Source organism: Aricia agestis, chromosome 3 (genome assembly GCF_905147365.1).
Source record: "Aricia agestis chromosome 3, ilAriAges1.1, whole genome shotgun sequence".
NCBI classification, from domain to species: Eukaryota; Metazoa; Arthropoda; class Insecta; order Lepidoptera; family Lycaenidae; genus Aricia; species Aricia agestis.
The window spans coordinates 16,770,859-16,792,025 of record NC_056408.1 but is presented as its reverse complement, the minus strand read 5'-3'; the positions used below and the strand labels follow the sequence as shown (position 1 = coordinate 16,792,025).

At 35.8% G+C, this 21,167-nt stretch overlaps 2 protein-coding genes and 1 long non-coding RNA gene across 3 annotated transcripts; 1 reads left to right on the top strand and 2 right to left on the bottom strand.

The window, feature by feature from the left end:
* Positions 1–7,754: 7,754 nt before the first annotated feature.
* Positions 7,755–9,730, bottom strand: LOC121740531 (protein ANTAGONIST OF LIKE HETEROCHROMATIN PROTEIN 1-like). The gene is made up of 2 exons (XM_042133271.1): positions 9,501–9,730; positions 7,755–8,679 (listed from the first exon to the last, which is right to left on the bottom strand). The coding sequence occupies exons 1-2, from the start codon at positions 9,569–9,571 to the stop codon at positions 7,755–7,757; spliced, it is 996 nt and encodes a 331-aa protein (XP_041989205.1). The 5' UTR covers positions 9,572–9,730.
* Positions 9,731–13,392: 3,662 nt separating this feature from the next.
* On the top strand, positions 13,393–16,454 carry LOC121725392. The gene is made up of 2 exons (XR_006035378.1): positions 13,393–13,462; positions 15,552–16,454. It is a non-coding gene; the product is annotated as an uncharacterized LOC121725392 (long non-coding RNA).
* On the bottom strand, positions 13,403–17,631 carry LOC121725391 (protein ANTAGONIST OF LIKE HETEROCHROMATIN PROTEIN 1-like). Its single transcript, XM_042112301.1, has 2 exons — positions 17,214–17,631; positions 13,403–14,495 (listed from the first exon to the last, which is right to left on the bottom strand). The coding sequence occupies exons 1-2, from the start codon at positions 17,495–17,497 to the stop codon at positions 13,577–13,579; spliced, it is 1,203 nt and encodes a 400-aa protein (XP_041968235.1). The 5' UTR covers positions 17,498–17,631; the 3' UTR covers positions 13,403–13,576.
* Between the last annotated feature and the right edge of the window lie 3,536 nt (positions 17,632–21,167).

Here is a 21,167-nt window from a genome sequence, read left to right as displayed (position 1 = left end):
CGTTAAAAGAAGTAAGAGGATTTTTAGGACTAATTGGTTATTATAGAAAATTCGTCCCCAACCTTAGTAAAATTGTGAAACCATTAACAGAAGCTACAAAGAAAAACGCGACAATAGATATAAAGAATAAAAAATATATTGAATCATTCGAAGCATGTAAACATTTATTAATGAATGCCCCAATATTAGCTTTTCCAGATTTTAATAAAACATTTGTAATTACCACCAACGCTTCCGATATTGCGTTAGGTGCTGTTTTAAGTCAAGATAGTCATCCGATATCTTATGCCTCTAGAACTCTAAGTAATACAGAGCAAAAATATAATACGACGGAAAAAGAATTATTAGGAATTTTATATGCAGTAACACAATTTCGACCTTATATTTACGGAAGAAAGTTCATTTTAAGAACAGATCACAAAGCATTAATTTGGTTGTCTAAATTAAAAGAGCCGAATCAACGTCTTACAAGATGGAAACTGAAACTTCAAGATTATGACTATAGTATAGAGCACGTGAAAGGTAAGGAAAATCATGTAGCCGATGCACTTAGTAGAATCAAACTATTCCACACATCAGACAATGAGTCTATTAAAGCCCAATGTAGTACACATCCTTCTTTAAACAATACCCCTTTAAACTCAAACATAAATTCTTGGATGTCCGATAGCGAGTTAGCGAACAAAGACAATGCGTCATTAGTAAACCAAAGCAACGAGTCTTCAATAAACACAGTGCATTCATGTCAGGACGGAAACGATTCCGGAATACCTTCTATTCATAGTTATCCATCCAAACGGTTAAGACGTGTAGTGTTTGAATTAGCCCCGTATAGTGAAGCAAAAAGAGAAAATGGTATGTTATATTTTTATATATCACCAGATAGTAATATGTACGATAAAATAAAAGAATATATGTTAGAATATTTATGCACCGGTAATTATGCATTTATCATCCCTAACGATGAATTATATTATAAAGTTTCCGAAGTTTATAGGAAAGAGTTTGATCATTCGAAGTTTAAGCCAGTTAGGTATACGAAAACATTAATAGAAGTAGATAGTAGGGAGGAACAGTTAAAACTAATTAAGGAACATCATTTAGTAGATAATAGACATACAGGTATAGAAAGTATGTATAAACAAATGAGAGAAAAGTATTATTTTGAAAAAATGAGAAAGTTAATTAAGAAATATGTAAATAATTGTGAACTTTGTAAAACAGAAAAATATAATAGACATCCTAATGTAACTTTATCCTTAGAAACAGAAACCCCTAATGAGCCTATGGAAATCTGGCACACCGATTTTATGTCGTTAGAAAGAAATTGGTATCTAACCGTAATAGATAAGTTTTCGAAATTTGCTATTATAAAACTTGTAGAGAAAAGTAGAGTTTACGATACGTTAGCGGAAATTTTTGCGATGATAGGAGCACCGAAGAAAATTGTTCACGATGGAGAGCAGTCCTTTTGTAGTGAGATAATTAAAGAATTATTTTTAACTTATAGCATACAAGATCATACTACATCACCACAACACCATAAATCAAATTCGGATATAGAGCGACTTCATAATACTATTCAGGAATTATTTAGATTACAAAAAGATTCTGATTTAGATAATACTCAAAAAATTAATTATATTACACACGCCTATAATAATACTACACATAGTGCAATTAATATGTCCCCATTTGAAGTGCATTTTGGTAGAAAGCCTAGATTGCGAAGCTTTGAAAACATGAAAGTAGTTATACAAAGGTACACTGCCCAGCAGAAAGAATTTTGTAAAAATTTAAATAAAAATGTAAAGGAATTGTTAACTAAGCAAAAAGAAAGTAGAAACAATAGAATAAATAAAGGTATTAAAAGCGTTAAGACTTACAAAGTAGGTGACGTTGCATATTTAAAGAATAGTATGGCGGACCGACATAAGACGAAGTCGAGATTTTTGGGTCCATACACAATTGTAAGCGTAGAACCTAATAATAAATACACGTTAAATAATGGTAGGACATATCATTTGGAAGAACTTGAAATTGTTTCAGAATCGTCGTCATCACTGGTTACAAGTTCAGGAAATTAACGCCAGACGAAAATGTAATTTTAGTAGACTCAAAACCATCCCGTATAATAGAAGGACAGTGGACAATTATCCATAAGTTAGAAATAAAGCCTATAAAAGATAGTTTAGAGAGCATTCGTAGTTCTGTAACGTACGCTGTAACGAGATCTAAGATTGAAGATTATAAACATATTTACCAACGTATTGAAATAATATTAGAGCATGTGGAAGAAATTTGTAAACATTTAAATATACAAAGTAGAGTTAAAAGAGGATTAATTAATGGGTTAGGATCTATTATTAAAGCCATCACTGGAAACTTAGACCAGGATGATTTAAATAAAATTCAAAAAGATTTAGAAACTTTAAGAGTTGCATATAATAAGCAAATATCTGTAACAGATGATACTTTAGAAGAATATAATAAACAAATTAGTAATATAACTAAAATTCAAGTTGAAATAAATGAGCAATTTAGAACTGTTTTAAATAGTAAGAGTCAACAGAAGGTAGCTCTATCATTATTACTGCAAGCTCAAACTTTACAAGATGTAGCAGAAAGACTATCTACTGCAATTACGTTTGCTGAACATAATATGTTTCACTATGAAATATTACAATCACACATTTTGGAAGAAACTTTAAATAATATTCCGAAAGAATTAATGATATCTAAAAATTTAAATGATATAGAGACCTTCATAGAAGTAGCATGTAGAATTATAGATCAGACAGCATATTTTATAATAAGGATACCTTTAGTGAAAGCGAAATATTATAGTACTCGAAAAATTGTACCTATAATCCAATCCAATCCTTCCTGTACCTATCCTATAATACGAAAAGTAACATTGGCATACGACAATGAAGAAATGTACGAAACCGAAGATTGCATTGAATTAGATAACTTAATATGTAAAGGAAAATTAGTACAGGTGGATTCGTGCGAAACGGAGATAATATACAGAAAAGAAAGTAATAAATGTAAAACTGTCCATGTAAGGTGTCCCATACAGGAAATCACCGAAATATCACCCAAAAGTATCTACATGTATTTTAATAAAACAACGGAAGTCAGCATCGACTGTAATAATCATAAAGAGATAACATGGTTAAAAGGTTCCAATATACTCTATGGCGAGAATTGCAAATTGAATGTTTCAGGCTTGAAAATGCTGCAAACAAAGGAGTCCAGTGACAAAATTATTATTGCAAACATCGAGATCCCCGTAATCGAAACAGCAACGGAGATCGAACTTACTTACGATCCTAAAAAGGTTGAAAACAGGTTAAAACAGTTGAAGAATCTGGAAGCATTCGACTTCAACCAGCAGCACCAAATAATCCAGTACAGTTGGGTAACAACCTTAACCATAATTATAATATTAATAATTCTGCTTAAATTCCTCAGATCCGGAATTTGGAAATCCCGGACTTCAAATTTAGGGGGGGAGAGTAACGCCACCCGGAACCTCACAGTTAGTTTTAAAAAGGAAATTAACACAAACATTAATCCAAATACTAAAGTATATGAAGACCATCCGGAAACGTCGATGATGACACCTTGGACGGTAAACCGAGCGCTGCTGATAAACAATAAGCCAGAGTAAACATTATTGTTGGAAGCAAGAACAAAGGACCATTGAAATGCTACTTCATGGAAACCACCACTACCGCGCCACCTGCTATATAAAGGCCAACAAGCGGCAGAACGGGGATTCATACTGTAGCTTCACCTTAGTTAAGACTTTAGTTTAATATATAACCTTGTAATTGCTGTAATCCTTTGTATTTGTTTTAATAAAGTTTTTTTAAGAAACTATAAGTTTCAAGTATTTTGACTTGCTTATGAAACTGTACGTTCGAGATTTGGATTTCTCAATCACATCGACAAGATGGATGCTGAAAATCTGCACGCTGCAGCAGAGGCATTGGTGAAAGTTTATCAGGATGATTTAGAACCTAGTCTTGGTAATGAGTTGGTCCAATTTGTATCTTTGATCGACTCATACAAAAAGGACTATGGCAAAGACCAATCTCCGGAACTATTTTACTACCAAATTCTCGAAGATCAAAATTTCAGAGCTACATTCCCAAACTTTGAAATTGCATTGAGAATGTATTTGGTTTTGATGGTATCAAATTGCACGGGAGAACGCTCATTTTCAAAAATGAAAATTATAAAAAATAGGCTTCGAACCACGATGGGACAAAATCGTCTATCAAAGCTTTCTCTCCTGAGTATTGAAAGTGATCTACTCCGGGAACTGGATTTCAGCGAAATCATCAACGATTTTTCGACGAAAAAAGCTCGGAAGATTCCATTTGTTAACGCTAAAATTTAATTTCAGATATTTCTCGTTTCCGATTATATTTATATGTTTGTTGAATAATAAAATAATCTATACTTGGTTCCACAATAAATTATTTATTGAAAAACTCAACTGAAAAAAATTGTCCACTTTATTTGGAAAATAATTTGGGGCCAGGGGGCCTCCACTCCTCTGTTGCCCCGAAGCCTCTCGACCTCTAAATCCGGCCCTGTACCTACGTAATAAATCCTAACACGAGCAATAAAAAATTCTAATTCTTTGCAATATTAGTCAAATAACGTCATGACCACATGAATCAATTTATGGCAATAACTGAAACAGCAATACTGCTGTTTATATAGTTTTAAAGAGCAACATTGCTTCACATGTATTTCAGCAAACTGTTTCATGTGGTCGTGACGTGACGGCTTTTATTTATTGCTCGTGTAAGCGTAGGTAGTTAAGTCATTTTGAATTTCCCGCCATTGCTCACAAAGTTGTGATGTAATTCGCTACGTAGTTCCTGCGGTATTTTTATAGATGGTGTAAGGCGTTGGGGAAAACTTTCCTAAGAATAAGTATATGGAGCTAAGATTCTTCTCGCTAGAGTATATTGTTCTGTGCACTAGCGCCACCCAAGCGCCGACATCTTGATACAACTCACAAGGAAAAAGCAACAGACCATGCCACGAGACGACATTATTAAACTGTTATTAAACCAAGGGAACAAAAGTGAAATAAACAGTGACAAACCATTAATGTAATAGTGAATAAATACCATAAATAAGTTATTCTTGTGTTTGGACTACCTTCTATCAAAACCTCAAGACGGCCTTTCGCAGCCTAGAGGCTTCAGGCTCGAGCATCTCTGCGTAGTCAGCTCTCGCCGCTGACGACAACAATCAATTTTTCAGCCTCGCAGACTGTCTATCAAGTTCTACTGTTACAATCAAGGTAACCAATTCTCACAATAACAAACAATCAACGGTGCGATGCCTCTTAAACTCAGGCAGCCAAGGCACATTCATGACTAAGGCGTTATAACAAAAACTAGAACTAGAATCTATCTCCACGGTGCCTATTAAAATTATGGGTGTTGCAAATATCCCATGCGGCTCCATTTCAGAACGAAGTGTAGTTCGTCTAAATTCTCTCTGCACTGACTTATTTTTAAAACGAGCAAATGACCCACCACATATTCCCACCACTGCAACTCCTGTGTCGCCAGGATCAACAGTGGTAACCTACCACAAAAACCCTTTGATATGATCTCAGGGATGCCCGAGGGACAAGCTAAATCTGTCTTGGGACCCGCAACGAAATCAATCAGAAGAATGATAGTTTCCCTCCCCAAGCAAAGCGGGAGACAGCCAAATTTTCGTGACATTAATGTCCGAACAAAGGGGGAAGCACCACGGGTAAATAATTAAATTGTATTAAGCCTACTTAATAAAAATGACCTTTAGTTTAACTGACAAGCTTGTATTGGATTGAAGACCAAACCGACCAAGTTTTATGACCCGGCGTGGAGCCTTATTGGAAGGACCATTCTTGGTAATTGAACTTGATGTTGAACTTTAGAACTTTAAGCATAAATAAAACCATTTTGTTTGTTAAAATGTTGCTTAATTGTAAAAAAAATCTGATCCGTAAACAAACATTTTTTGTGACCTCCCTTTGCGTACCGCTTCAGTAGTTGTTTCAATTTTACCACCCTTTCTTTTTTAAATTATCAGTTAGGAAATAACCAGTACGTGATACGTCTCTTGTAGACTGAAAGTCCTAAGTTATCATTTAAAATACGCGACATGGTTCTAGGTGCTCTTTATCTCGTGAAATAAAATTCAGGGCACTGGCCAGTCCGAATTGAGGCACCCCCAACAGGAAAAAAGAAATTTGCAATGCAAAGGAGAATGCCCAAGGTCGGTACCATAAATTCTCATGCGTCAATATGAAACTCTTATAGTAATTATTTTTCGAATTTTTTACGTAATTACACGTCAGGAATCCAATTTTTGAACCCGGAATTTAAATCGAAGAATAAAAGTTACTAAATGACTCCCTCCACATTCGTTTAGTGATGTAGTGCATTATTAGACACCACAGATTACACATCAAACAATATATTATAACAATATCGATTCATTCGACTAAAGCAGTTATTGCAATCGTTATTCCAATTTTTACAAATGTTACTTGCTTTAATAACAATTTTCAGATGATAATATTATTTATTGAAATAATTCATTAGCTTAATTAAGCTAATCCATTACACATTCATCATACAATCGATTCAGTGCTGCTATTAGACATAAAATCGATTTTTTTCAAAGACTTCGATTTATCGATTGCATCCCTAACCGACGCATTTTTTTTAACATCTGTGATCTGTCATTGTGACATTTGCGAATACGTCTTTTATTTTTCTGATTAATTTCACAAAATAATAATAAATACTACCCGTTCGCGCTAAGTTTGCCGGTCTGTGGAATGCGCGTCCCCTCCCCCAACCGCCTACCGCACCGCTGAATCGCCCTCTCAGTATCGTTGACAACATCATCGCATACGCGTGTAATTAATAAATTCAGTTACCTAGTTTTTTTTTCATTTAAGTATGGGTAAAGGAAAGACTTTTCGAAGTGATGTACGAAATATAGCGTTAAAGGTTATGACTTTTTTTGAAAATGAAAAGAAAAACGGTTGTGTTATAATACCTATTGATCAAGCAATGAAACGCGCGGCAATGGCGACTGGTGTATCGGAACGCACACTAAGAAATATAAAACAAGAGTCCAAAAAAGCATCATCTGAAGCGGGTGTAAGTACAGAAGTTGTAAAACTTTCGACACCAAGAAAAAGCAAGAAAAGGAAACCACCATTGGAAATTGATGATTTTATGATTTGCGGTATTAAGGTATGATTCGGATCTGGGCAGTCGCGACCCGGCAGCCGCGGCCCTGCAGCCGCGACCGCGGTCGCGACCCACCGCTTCGTAGGGAATTGTATGCAATAGTAACCAACGCAAGCGACCGAGCAGCGCGGCCGGGGGGCGTGGCCTACGCGCGGCCTTGGCAGCGCCGCCGAGCCGCTCCGGTGGCAGTTGGGTCGCGCTGCCCGTTCGTAGAGGGTGACAAAATGGCGACGTTTACCGATGAAAATGACGAGTTTTTAGTTGAGTTAGTTGCTAAAAACCCACCGCTTTACGTTCCTCAACTCAAAAGCTATAAGGATAATGTTGTTAGAGATAATATATGGGAGCATATTGGTAGTCAACTCAATAAAACAAGTAAGTACCAACTTTTTTTTATTTTTACATAGTTATTACAAATAAACATTTAAATGACAAATGAAGCTTGCTGTGCGTCGTGTTCGTGCTCTAGTTCATTCTGTTTATCGACTGTTCTTGCCATGAGACTTTTCCAGCTTCTGAGGTAAAGTAATCTTTAAGGATATTTTTGATTCGAAATCCATCTATGTTCCGAAATCCTCCCGTACGTGTCAGTGGAAGCATGTTCTCTGTTGGTTTTCTTTTTTTTTTGTCGTAACTGTAATATGGTATTCCATTTTTTTCTAAATAAGCATCCCTTAATAAATTATGGAGACAACATAGTGTAGTAATTAAGTCATCACATATTTCTGGTCTAATTGCTATAGGTGAATATAATATTCGGAAAACCTGACTCAGAAGTCCAAAAGAATTCTCTGTGACTCGTCTTGCTCGGCAGATGCGATAGTTGAAAATCGCTTTACCACGATCGCCTCTAATATGAGTTCTGTAATAGGGTTTCATCATGTAGACGTCTAATCCAAACGCGTCATCGCCAACTAGATAATGTGGGGTTAAGATATCTGTTCCTGGTAAGGCTGCCGGTTGAGGCACATTAAATTGTTCGGACATAATTTTTTTGCCCATAGCTGACTTTTTGAATATACCACTGTCCCCTTCCTTCCCATATGAGCCCACGTCAACAGCAATAAATTTGCAGTTTGCGTCTACAATAGCCAATAATACAGTAGAATAGTAGTCTTTATAGTTAAAAAACATCGATCCACTGTTCTTCGGACATTTAATACGTACGTGCTTGCCATCAATTGCTCCAAAACAATTTGGACAGTTCCACCTATTCCAGAAATGTTCAGCAGTTTGTTTTAGATGATTTTCCGTTGGCACAGGCAGGAAAATTGGTACTAAATTTTTTCGCAAACTTGCAAGAACTTGTGCGACTATTCTGCTTATATAGCTTGCCGATATACGATAATTGAATTCTAAAGATGCGTATGTTTCACCAGTTGCTAGGAATCTGAAATTGAAAAATATTATTTGATTTTGTACAGAATTCTAACAATAATATGTATTTTAAAGTAGACTTCTTAATATGTAACTACAACATATTTATACTATGAATTTTAAATCTGTTTTAGGTGATGACTGCAGAAAACGCTGGAAATGCATCAGAGATTCCTATCAAAGAATTAAGCGCAAAAATAAATTACCAACTGGATCAGCAGCCGGCAGCAAGTCAAAAAAATGGCCTTTAATGGAAAGACTAACTTTTTTGGAAAATGTTCCCACTGAAAGAAAAACTATATGTAATATTGAGGGAACTGATGATACTAATGATAGCGAAAATGAAGTATCAAATTATGATGAAAGCTTTTTGAATAAAGAGAAAGACATTAACGTGGAACCTAACGAAATAGAAATGAATAGCGAAGGAACAAGCGGAATAATAATGGTGAATGCGCCATCGAGTGCAACAGAGGTAGACGTTGAAGAAACTGCTGATGATGAGAAACGAAACAAAAAAACAGGGAGATCTACAGGAAGCGTATTGAAAAAAAAGAAACAAAATCAAAATAGTACCATGCAGGCGGCTCTACTCAACTACTGGAAAGAAAGGGACGCTGAAAGGCGTGCCCAAATTCAAGCCCTCACACCTCAGTCAACCCAGGACAAAGAAGATGTGGATGGTATTACATCGTTTTGCTCGCACGTTGGGACAATGCTAAAAAAACTTACTCCTGCTTTAAGAGTAGAAGCGAAAATTAAAGTTTTCAATATTTTAGCCGACTATGAATTAAGGAGCCTAAACGAGCATACTAGTGTTAGTGGTCTTAGTACTTCCTCAAGCAGTCCCCCTTTTGGTGAAAATTCTTCATCAAACCCTTATTCTCCGATAACTTCCGTCGCATCACCCATCAGTCCACTCTGTGAACCTACTGACTTAAGTATTCCAAATACAATTAATTTTCCAACAAATACTTCAGAAAACATGTCCAACACATATTTCCAGCTATAGTTTGTGCGTTCTAAGATGATATGGGTGACACTTCTCAAATTCCTTGCTACGGATTTTTTTACAAGAAAACAAAAAAAAATCAAAATGTAATAAATTATATTCCATCTACAAAAACAAATGTTTCCTATAATTATAAATGGATAAAAATGAAAAGTTGCTAAATGCTAACTTATTAATATAAAATTATAAATATTAACTGTGAAATAGGAGTATAAAATTATTGTTACGAAAATATTTGAAAAATGTCAGATGCATGAAACGGAACTTATGCCAATAGAGATTGACGCTTTTGAATCGAAATCAAATCGATAAAAAGGGGGGCCATCTTAAATCGCCGGCACCACTCTGAAACGTCAGTATGAAATCGATAATTTCGATTGCAATTCCTTTACGAAGTGATTCGATATTTTTAAATTATCGATTATTTTTTTAGGTAACTTCCCTACTATTGTCAATTATTATGTGTCACCCATATCATCATAAAACGCACAAACTATAGATAACTTTTTACCTTAAAGTGAGAAATAATTTTTCCTCGCTTGTTATTGATCCTTTTTTCATTGGTTGAATATCACTGTTGATTAAACTAAGTACAAATTGAAATTGAGTTTTATTTAGTCTACAGTAACCCCTGAATTTCTTTTCCTTTACATTTAAGTGCCGTTTTATCAGGATTTGATAGGTGCCTTCATCAATTCTGGACGTATATAATGAATCGATGTTATTCCTCTTTGATGATAGCAAGATCAACATTATTTCATCATCCTCTTCTTCGTCTTCTATCAGTCTCTTCACGAGTTCTCGCTTTCGTATATTTAAATAGTCAGACATAGTGAATATTTTATACACGACTGGAATGCACAAGCGTTCACACTGAGTGCTGTTTGACTACTGCACGTGGCAGTCGCTGCCCGGGTCACGGACGCTGCTATCCGTAAGCTTCTAGCAGCGCTGCACAGCAGCGACAATGGGTCGCGGCAGCTGGTCGCCACTGCCGGGTCGCGGCTGCCCAGATCCGAATGCTGCCTTTAGAAATATAATAAATAGATTTTATACAGTAAAAAAACAAATACCCACCCTGCGAAAAATTTTAGCCGCGGCAAAAGATGAATTACATTTTCCTGGACAAAAAACGACGCTGTGGAAAATAGTAAAGGACAAGTTAGGCTATAAGTTCAAAAAATGTAAGAAGGCCCGCGATTTCTTGATACAAAAACTAGAAATTACTGCCTGGAGGGCAAGATATTTACGCGAGAAAATGATATACTCGGAGCAGAGAAAAAACCGGTCTTTTACTTAGACGAAACTTGGATTCATAGTCACTACACCGTAGCAAAATATTGGCAAAACTCTGCTGATGCTAGTGTAAAAAAGAATCATAACCCAGGCCAACGCTGGATAATTGTGCACGCAGGAGGTGAGAATGGTTTTGTACAAAACGCAGAGCTATTGTACAAATGCAAAAGCAAAAGTGGAGATTATCATAACGAAATGGATAATAAAAATTTTACCAAGTGGTTAAATGAGCAACTCCTGCCAAATCTGCCGCCTAATTCAATTATTGTTCTTGACAACGCACCGTATCATAGTAAACAGATAGACAAACTGCCAACTTCTAATTCTTTAAAGGAAACTATGCAAAATTGGTTGCGCGAAAGGAATATTGAGTTCCAAGAAAAACTTACTAACCCTGAGTTATACTGTCTTATAAAGCAGAACGCGCCACCCAAAAAATATGAGATAGACGAAATCATTAAAAGGCATGGTCATGAGGTTCTGCGGCTACCGCCTTATCAATGTGATTTAAACCCAATTGAGTATATCTGGAATTTAGTAAAACAGCGCGTGGCCGAAAAAAACGTGTCACAATCGGAAAAAGAAATCGAAAAATTAACGCGCGACGCTCTAAGAAGTATATCTGCAGAAGACTGGAAGAGAGAAATCAACCACGTTGAAAGATTAAGGCAGCAATATTGGGAAAGCGATCGTTTGCAAGAAATAAACGAGAGAGAACTTATAATTTCAGTTGGGGCAGAGTCAGAAAGTGACACCGAAACAAGTTCTAGTGACAGTGAAAATGAAATATCTGATGTTGAAACTATGGAAGTTAGTGATTAAATACAATTAAACACTAACTTCCATTGTTTTCATTGTGTTTAATTTTATCTAATTGCACTGTATACTAAAAAACTTACCTGTTGTACGTACATACTCCCTGTATTTTTCTGTACTTGTATTTTATAGTGTAATAAAGTATACAATAAATAAATAAAAATATTTAAAGCCTGTTTTTTATACAGAAATTATAAAAAAATATTTCAAATATTTTAAGCGTAGTTTGTTTTTCTGCTGACGCTACCCCTCGAGTGACGTCACATAGTCAGCGGCAAACTTAGCGTGAACGGGTAGTACTTTAGAACAAGACGTGTCTACTCCAATGTTTATTAATTACAATCTTGGATAACTCCTAGTCCGGTAAGCACACCTTAATTTATATTCTGAATATGTAAAGTAAGTATAATAAATTCTATGTAAAAAGGCACAATATTCTATGTATGGGAGTACCTATTTCCTGACAAATTATTTAGTCTTTGAATTCACAATTAAGTACCATTTAGACTTTAGAGTATAGGTATTATTTGTATGAATATATTACAAACACTTTTTAATTCATTGTTTTATTGCAGCTGACTACAGATTCTGGTCAGAGCAAACAAAACCAGTGAAGGCTTTTTACCTGCTTTTGGTCATAGAAGAGTATGTTTTTCTTGTGGTCAGTCTATTCTACCTACTACAAGAACATATCCTGTAAGACAAGATCGTCATGAGAGAAAGACTAGTTCCGTTGCACTTGGTAATAATTTTTGTTTATTTTATGTTATATCCTATTAATATGTTTCATTTTTAGTCTCCAATATTTGATACTGCTGGTAGTGCTTTTAATTTCTTGTCACTATTATTTGTAAGATTTAAGAACACAATGAATATATTACTATATTACATTATACATATCACTTTTTAGATCTCAAGATTGGAACGAGTTTATACTGCTTGCTGGTGGTCAGCTGAAAGGGAAGTGTGACGTTATGATGAGCAAGACTCCAATCGCCCTGGTTTGTTCAGAGGTATTCTGACTAATACTGGATCAAGTGATATACTTCAGTTGCCTCCTCTCCCTTAATCAAACTATGCAAACCCAAAAATGATTTCTTCTGTGTACAAACGAGCTGCAAGTACATCTAACCACTGTATATTTGTTAATTGTTTTGAAACTGACGTTTACTGGTACTTTTATGTATGAGACTGGTTTTAGTGTCACACGAACCGTTGTTATGGATCGCTCCGCATAGATCTGTATGAAGCATTAAGGGCGCTTTTAGTGTCACGCGGATTTGCTCACGCACGCGGGATTGGCCCGCATGCGTAGCATCCGCAAAGAACAATTTCATATAGGTATCTATTGTAAAGCGTGATAAACGCACGCGGGACGCGGGGCGCTGTGCGGGGCGTCACCCCGGTGCGGGGTATCCGCATGCGTAAGCGCTGCCTACAACTTCAGTGCCCATTTTAGAGACGAGCGGGGCACACGCGCCGTATTGTACTACCGAAATGAAAATCGATACAGAACGAGTAATCATTGAAGTTCATCTGCGGCCCGTTTTGTGGGATAAACGCAATGAATTATACAAAAACAGGGACGCGAGGGAGGCTTCATGGAGAGATATTTTGAAGGAATTGGCACCTAACTACGAAAATTTGAGCGAAGAGGAAAGAAAAGTGGCGGGTATGTGTTTGGTTCATTATTTTATTTATACAAGCATCATTACTTTATTAATATAAGCATAATTATTTAATTCACAAATAACATCAAAAACCTTCTAAAACCTTTTGAGTTTAGTTAATTAATTATATATCGGTGTTGCCAGGAGACTTTTCCTTCATTGATAAAGTAATCTGCAAATATATCTCTGATATTACTTGCCGACGTATTACTACTTTCAGTCTGCTGCCTGGGTAGTGGTCCCGTAAAACCATTTGTGACAAATGTATGGCTGACCATGTAGCCATCCCGTTTCCTTATGAAATTGTGAAGTACACATGCCGCCTTGACTATTAATTGTGCTAGATCTAACTTGACAGTCATGGATCTGTGAAATATTCTAAATTTATTTGACATAATTCCAAAAGTGCATTCTATGTACCTTCTAGCTCTGGACAGACGGTAATTAAATATTTTCTTTTTGTAAGGTAAATTATCACGAGCATAAGGCCGCATCACATGTGATGATAAACCAAATGCCTCATCTCCCACTATCACGAACGGCAACTTTGCTCTTACACTAGATGGATAAGCTACTTCGGGGCAAATAATAGGCAACTCTTGCGGGTCAGGGATACCCAACGTGTTACTTTCCAGTTTCGTATACAATTGACTCCTTCTAAAGATGGTTGAATCGGCGTTGCTTCCACTGGTACCGACATTAATATATGTAAAATTATAATCAGCATCACACATTGCGAGGAGCACTACAGAATAATATTTCTTATAATTAAAATATAGTGATCCACTGTGCGGCGGCCGAATCACTCTTATATGTTTTCCATCAATAGCACCCAAGCAATTAGGAAAATTTGTATATGTGAGAAATCCCTCTGCGATTTCTTTCCATTTGATCCCATTAAGCTGTGGAATACATTCAGACTTTAGTTCAATCCATATTATGTAACAAACTTGTCTTACTATTTCGCTAATTGTTGCAATTCCAATCATATAGGAATAGTGTAGATCAGTGAATGTATTACCAGTTGCCAAATATCTGAAAACAAAAACAATATATTAATAATATGATAACATAATATATTAATAATGCTGACATCAGACATAAGACAGCATGCACCGCTCGAATTTTACTTCAGAAGAAAAATAAATACCCTTAAGGTGAAAGGGCACGGAAGTAGCTAGCGCTAGAAGTTTTTAATTCGTTTTAACTACAGTACTATAGCTACGTTAGATTTCTATGATTTGCCGAAAATGTTATCATAGGGGGGTATTTATGCAGTTATGATTTCATATGAAAAGTTCGAAGTATAGTTATGTATCTCATATCTGCTAAAAGTGGCCACTTTTAGCAGATTTGAGACACATAACTATGCTGTAAATATTTTATAAGAAATCTTCTTTGTATAAATTAACCCCTATGGTAAAATTTCCGGCAAATGAAAGGAATCTAATAAATATATATAATATAATAAAATATCGTTTATTTCAAGTCCTCCTTCATGAAGGTTGACAGATGCAAATAAAGAAAATTTTTGTTAAAACAATTAAAAACTTACAGCGCTAGTGACTTCCGGAAGTTTTCACCTTAATTTTGATGATGGCAAATTTTACTGTAACAAATAAAAAAATTTCCCGATTCAATCCGGTGTTTTTCCAAAAATCCTTAAATGAAGTTCTAATTATTTTTGTAAAAAATGAATTATTTCCATTCAGTAAAATTTGCCATCATCAATATTATGGGTACTTTTCCTTCAACTGCGGCCTTATTTTTCCACTCTATATAGGTATATATATATTGCTTGATTTATCTAATGCTTCATGAGACAGTGTAAAGTTGACAACATGTGTGAATTAATGAGGGCCTTTAATCGAATGCAGTTAAATTTCCAACTAATATCAGATTTGTACACACGGCCACAGATCAAGCTTCCCAAAACCAGTATAAACAGGACTCATGCGTTGTTTATTATCGTAGACGACTCGCCGCCCGGCGAGGCCCTAGCAAGTTCCGTTTATTGGTACTGGTTTTGGGTAACTTGATCTGAAACTGTGTGTACTTTTGCCACTTACTTATTATATTTTGTCATTTCAGACAAGAAAATACAACAACGCTGGCGAACAGCAAGGGACACTTACCAGAAAGACAAGATATCTGAAAAAAATCAGCCATCCGGCTCTGGGAGTAAGAAGAAGAAGAAATATTCTTACTATGACATTTTGACTTTCTTAGACAGTACAACGGAAACTGCTGGAGAAGAGTCACTCTGTGAAGAAATGTCTGAACAAAGTAATTTAGAAACACCTAATGAGTCCACGCAACCAGGTACTTCACGTCAAGAAAGTTCTCAACTAACATCACAACGTAATTTAGAAACACGTAATGAGTCCACGCAACCAGATACTTCACGTCAAGAAAGTTCTCACCCAACATCAAAACAAAAACAAGTAAAATCTAAAAAGCAAGCACCATCTGAATTTGAGGCACAGTTATTAGAATGCTTAAAGTCTAATCAACTGGAGCTAGAAAGTGAGGATTTGGCTTTCTTTCAGTCTCTGCAGCCTTCATTAAAAAGATTCACTAGATATCAAAAACTAATGTTCAGAACAAAAGTGTTAAATATAGTTATGGAAATGGAAAGTCAAACACAACCTGCATACTACAGTCCCATACCTACAACAAGTTCTAGTGCTTTTACTGAGCTTGACAGTTTGTCACCGATAAATCAAGATTACCAAACCAATAGTATAATCCAGGATACTTCGAGTCTTAACGACAATGCTATTAGTTCTGCTGCAGTGAATGACAATGAAACTCTTATTTCGACTGAAAGCGGCTTGTTTAATATCACGTCTTATGACGTAATTTATACCCCAGCAACAACATCATCTACAGGCGAAAGAAATGTCAACGCTCAGGATACAAATTTACAAAGAAATGAATGATGTAAAATTTGATTTTTTAATTTATGAATAAAACTCTTTTTATTAAAATGAGTACGATTAACTTTTTTTCTCCAGTTTCTCTCTAATTGTTTGTTTAGTCATATGAGTGCGGTTGTACACACGGCACAGATCAAGTTACTCAAATCCAGTATAAGCGGGACTCCGACGGGTTACCTAAGTATGATAATACGCAAGGCGCGAGTTCCATTTATGCTGGTTTTGGGTAACTTGATCTGTGGCCATGTGTACTTTATCAGATAAAAAAAAGGATTGTGTATGTAGGTTGAACGTACCAATCCCAAACCAATTAAGGACTTTTTTTGACTTTAAATTACTGTCATGTGCAAACCTATAACTTTTATCTATATTATAATAAGTAGCGTGTGATGAAAGGTAGGAATGATTCCACTTTAATGGTGACATTTTATGAGTGAAATAATCTTATTTTATGAAATTTCAACAATTAATAACCAATGACGCGTTACTTTACGATATTTCAAACAAAAAATCATTATTATACCGTTTATTTAGACTGGATAATTACTAGAACATGTGTTGTATGATGTCTCAATAGTTGACCACGATGGTCAACTACCGAAAAATCATTGATTTGATTTTTGTTTAACATTTTTGCAGTTGACCAGAGTACATGACAAAATTTTTTTTTTGCACATGTAAATTTACACATGACAGTAATTTGAAGTCAAAAAAGTCCTTTACTGGTTTGGGATTGGTACGTTTATCCTACCTGTTCAAATCCCTTTCCACTAAATCATAGCAGGAAATTAAATATTTAAAATTTTAAACTTACCTTAATGTAATAGCGAGCCTCTCAATCGGTTGTATTGTAATCCTTCGTAAACTGCTTTTTTGTAGCTTATTCTCAATTTTACACAACAGTTCATCAAAAGAACGAATGGACATTCGAAAGTAATTTTTAAATTTACGTTCATTATTTTGTAGTTTTCCAAAGTGTGTAACAAACGCCCCAGCAAGAAGCCTATTTTCAAGAAAGGGATCAACATGTACTCTTGTCTTCTTGTTTCGTCGTTTGTAAAGTATGTAAGCGACAGATATTCTTTTGACATTGATCATTTTTGAACACGTCTATACCGTTACGCAGCCCGTAGAAAACTGAAACTCATGCTGCGTATGATCCGCAGCGTGAAATTTTACGCATGCGGTCCAATCCCGCGTGCGTGAGCAAATCCGCGTGACACTAAAAGCGCCCTAAGGAGGGTTTTAGAGTTAATTGCGGACGAATCCATACGGACCCGTCCGTATACTACTTAAAGCTTCATACAGATCGATCTATACGGAGCGATCCTTACCGACGACGGCCCGCGTGACACTAAAATCAGCCTAAAGAATTTTATGATTGCTTAATTGCTTAATTATAAATTCTATTTTCCACCATGTTGTATGATTTAGGTGAATTTATTGCAGGAGTATAATAAATGATTTAAATAGGTATTTTTCTTTTATGTAAATAAAAATGAATCTTACTTAAATGTTTGTGTGATATATATATATATATATATATATATATATATATATATATATATATATATATATATATATATATATATATATATTGAGGTTATTTTACATTTTATAACTCTGAAACCCCGGTTTTGTTTAAAAAGTAATTTTTATAGGAGCTAAATGATAATCATAGACTTTAAAAAACCAAGTTTCGTTTTGACGCAAAATGGTACGGGATACCATATATTTATGGGCATTCTCCTTTGCAAAATGGATACGGCGTGTTGGTGAGTCGAACTTTTTCACCTTCCTTGCCCACTGTTAATCTGTTAATCCAGGAAAAAATCTTCCATTTTAATGTAATCTGGTTTCCCACTTATTATTTTTAAGTGTGTTATATGTGTTAAAAATTAAATGAATATTATATTGTAGTGACGAGTGTACATAGCTAAACTTCTTCCATAAAACTTTTTCATATTATTTTGTATTCTTTAGTTTATGATTATTTGACTTGTATACTTTTTGATAGATTTTGGCCGTGTTCGTCGGTGTAATTTTTAGCGCATTCGTTGCAAAACCTAGTTATTGCGCATGTCCAAATCATGTCATGCCATGGCAACGACAACAGCTGTTTACGACTTGACATTTAACCCAATTGCAATTTGTTGGTGACGTTGCAATGAACAAACCAGTGGGAGAGCCATGCTTCGGCACGAATGGGCCGGCTCGACCGGAGAAATTCCACGCTCTCACAGAAAACCGGCGTGAAAGAGCGCTTGCGCTGTGTTTCGCCGAGTGAGTGAGTTTACCGGAGGCCCAATCCCCTACCCTATTCCCTTCCCTACCCTCCCCAATTCCCTTCCCATCCCTACCCTCCCCTATTACCCTATTCTATTACCCTACTCTTAAAAGACCGGCAACGCAGCTCTTCTGATGCTGCGAGTGTCCATGGGCGACGGAAGTTGCTTTCCATCAGGTGACCCGTTTGCTCGTTTGCCCCCTTATTTCATATAAAAAAAAAAAAAAAAAAAACGTTGGTCTGTTCTCGAACAACGAACAAGACGCTTATCTCCAAAGTCTGATTCGAATAAAACCATTCAAAAGGCAGCGCAAAAGATCAGCAGAGCATATTGCGAAAAAAGATAAAGCTGCATCCTTTAGCTATCAAGTTTCCCCTTCCTCCGGAGCTGAAACTGTGTGCAAAAAAGCCTTTATAAGCTTACATGGAATCACATCAGACAGAGTTCGGCGCCTACAAAAACTAACTCTTCAGGGAAAAGCACCTCGAGACATGAGAGGTGTTGGCCCATCTGCTAATGCCATTTCAGGAACAACAGTCAATGCTATAAAAGAACACATTTCAGAATTCCCCGTTAAGGAAGCTCATTATTCCTCAAGGCAATACAGATACTTAGATGAAAAATTGAACGTAAAACTGATGTGGCAGGCGTTTTCAGAGAAATATTCAAGTTAACTATCCATTTTACTTGAAAGTTTTCAAAGAAAATTTCAATCTTTCATTTGGTAGACCACAAGTGGATACATGCTGCCAATGTGAGGATCTTAAGTTGAAGCTTAAAAGTCCAAGTTTGAATGATGCTGCCAAACGCACTGCAGCAGCTGAAATGATGATACATAAACGACGAGCAAAAAAGTTTTTCTCTAAGATGAAAGAAGTTACAGAAGAATGTAAAGCTAATCCGGAAGTTTCAGGAATATGTTTGGACTACATGCAAAACTTGCAGCTACCTGCTATACCTATTCAAGAAACTTTCTATTTGCGTCAGTTAACTGTCAATGTCTTCAATATTCATGACTTGCTCAGTAGCAAATCATTGTTTTATGTATATCACGAAGGTCAGGCGAAAAAGGGACCCAACGAGGTGTGCTCCTTTATGATGAAATACATAAATGAAAATATCCCAAGCACAGTGAAGCATTTATACGTATTTTCTGATGGATGTGGTGGGCAAAATAAAAACAACACTGTCACTAGGTTTCTGTTAGCATTGGTGGATTCTGGAAGATTTCACTCGATAAATCAGTACTTTCCCATCAGAGGCCATTCATTTCTGCCCTGTGACAGAAATTTTAGTGTTGCAAAACGTAGACTCCGTGTAATGGATCGGTTGTATTCTATGGAACAAATATGCAAAATTATTGAAGAATCTTCAACTAAAAAGAATTTCACTGTAGTTCAGATTGAAAGTAGTGACGTCTTAAATTTCAAAGATTGGTGGGGTGCCTACTAAAAAAAAATATAATATCTCTAAAGTCACATGGGAAAAAGGTAAAAAAAGATGCAAAAGAAAATTTCAACATATTAACTTACATGCACTTGTTTTATCAAGACAGAGGAATAATCATTGCACGTAAATATATTGACAATGATATCAATAAACATACTTTCAAATTTGGAAGTAGAAGTGATGTGTCTCTTCCAATTTTGAAGGTATATAATGAGGGCTATGTGCCTATCAATATAAAGAAGGTGAATGACCTGAAAAAACTTTTCCCTTATGTCCCAGAAGAATACAAAAACTTCTATACTGAAATTTTTGCTCGACCAACATGTGATGTCGAAATTACCGAAAATTTAGACTAAGGTTGCTTTGGATTGTAAGATTAACAACTTTTTATTTAATGAATATATTGTTCATGTATATATTTTTTGTTTTAGTTGCATAATTTTGTAGAAACTTATTGATTTCTTTACCAAAACCGTAGTTTTTGCGAAAACCCCACATGTGATCCAATTTTATCTTGGTTTCATACAATATAGGAATATTTTAAAATACGAAACGAACCTTCACATATCTTGTTAGGCTATATATTTTACATATAAACTGAAAAAACGACTAAATAACCACAAAATAAATTAATAATTAGTTTTTATTGTCTCCTGAAAAGTTAGGTCTGTGTCACATGTGGGGTTTTAGAAATCACCGATTCAACTGTTTACGACTTGACATTTAACCCAATTGCAATTTGTTGGTGACGTTGCAATGAACAAACCAGTGGGAGAGCCATGCTTCGGCACGAATGGGCCGGCTCGACCGGAGAAATTCCACGCTCTCACAGAAAACCGGCGTGAAAGAGCGCTTGCGCTGTGTTTCACCGAGTGAGTGAGTTTACCGGAGGCCCAATCCCCTACCCTATTCCCTTCCCTATCTTCCCCTATTTCCTTCCTTTCCCATCCTTACCCTCCCCTGTTACCCTATTCCCTCTTAAAAGGCCGGCAACGCACCTGCATCTCTTCTGATGCTACGAGTGTCCATGG

Excerpts from the sequence above, each read along its gene's own strand:
- LOC121740531 (XM_042133271.1), bottom strand. The coding sequence starts at position 9,571 with ATGCGACGGAAGTTATCGGAGAATAAGGGTTTGATGAAGAATTTTCAC. Across the intron at positions 8,680-9,500 it reads AAGGGGGACTGCTTGAGGAA|ATTCCTAGCAACTGGTGAAA; the intron begins GTACTAAGACCA and ends TTTCAATTTCAG.
- LOC121725391 (XM_042112301.1), bottom strand. The coding sequence starts at position 17,497 with ATGATCAATGTCAAAAGAATATCTGTCGCTTACATACTTTACAAACGA. Across the intron at positions 14,496-17,213 it reads AGGCTCGCTATTACATTAAG|ATATTTGGCAACTGGTAATA; the intron begins GTAAGTTTAAAA and ends TTTTGTTTTCAG.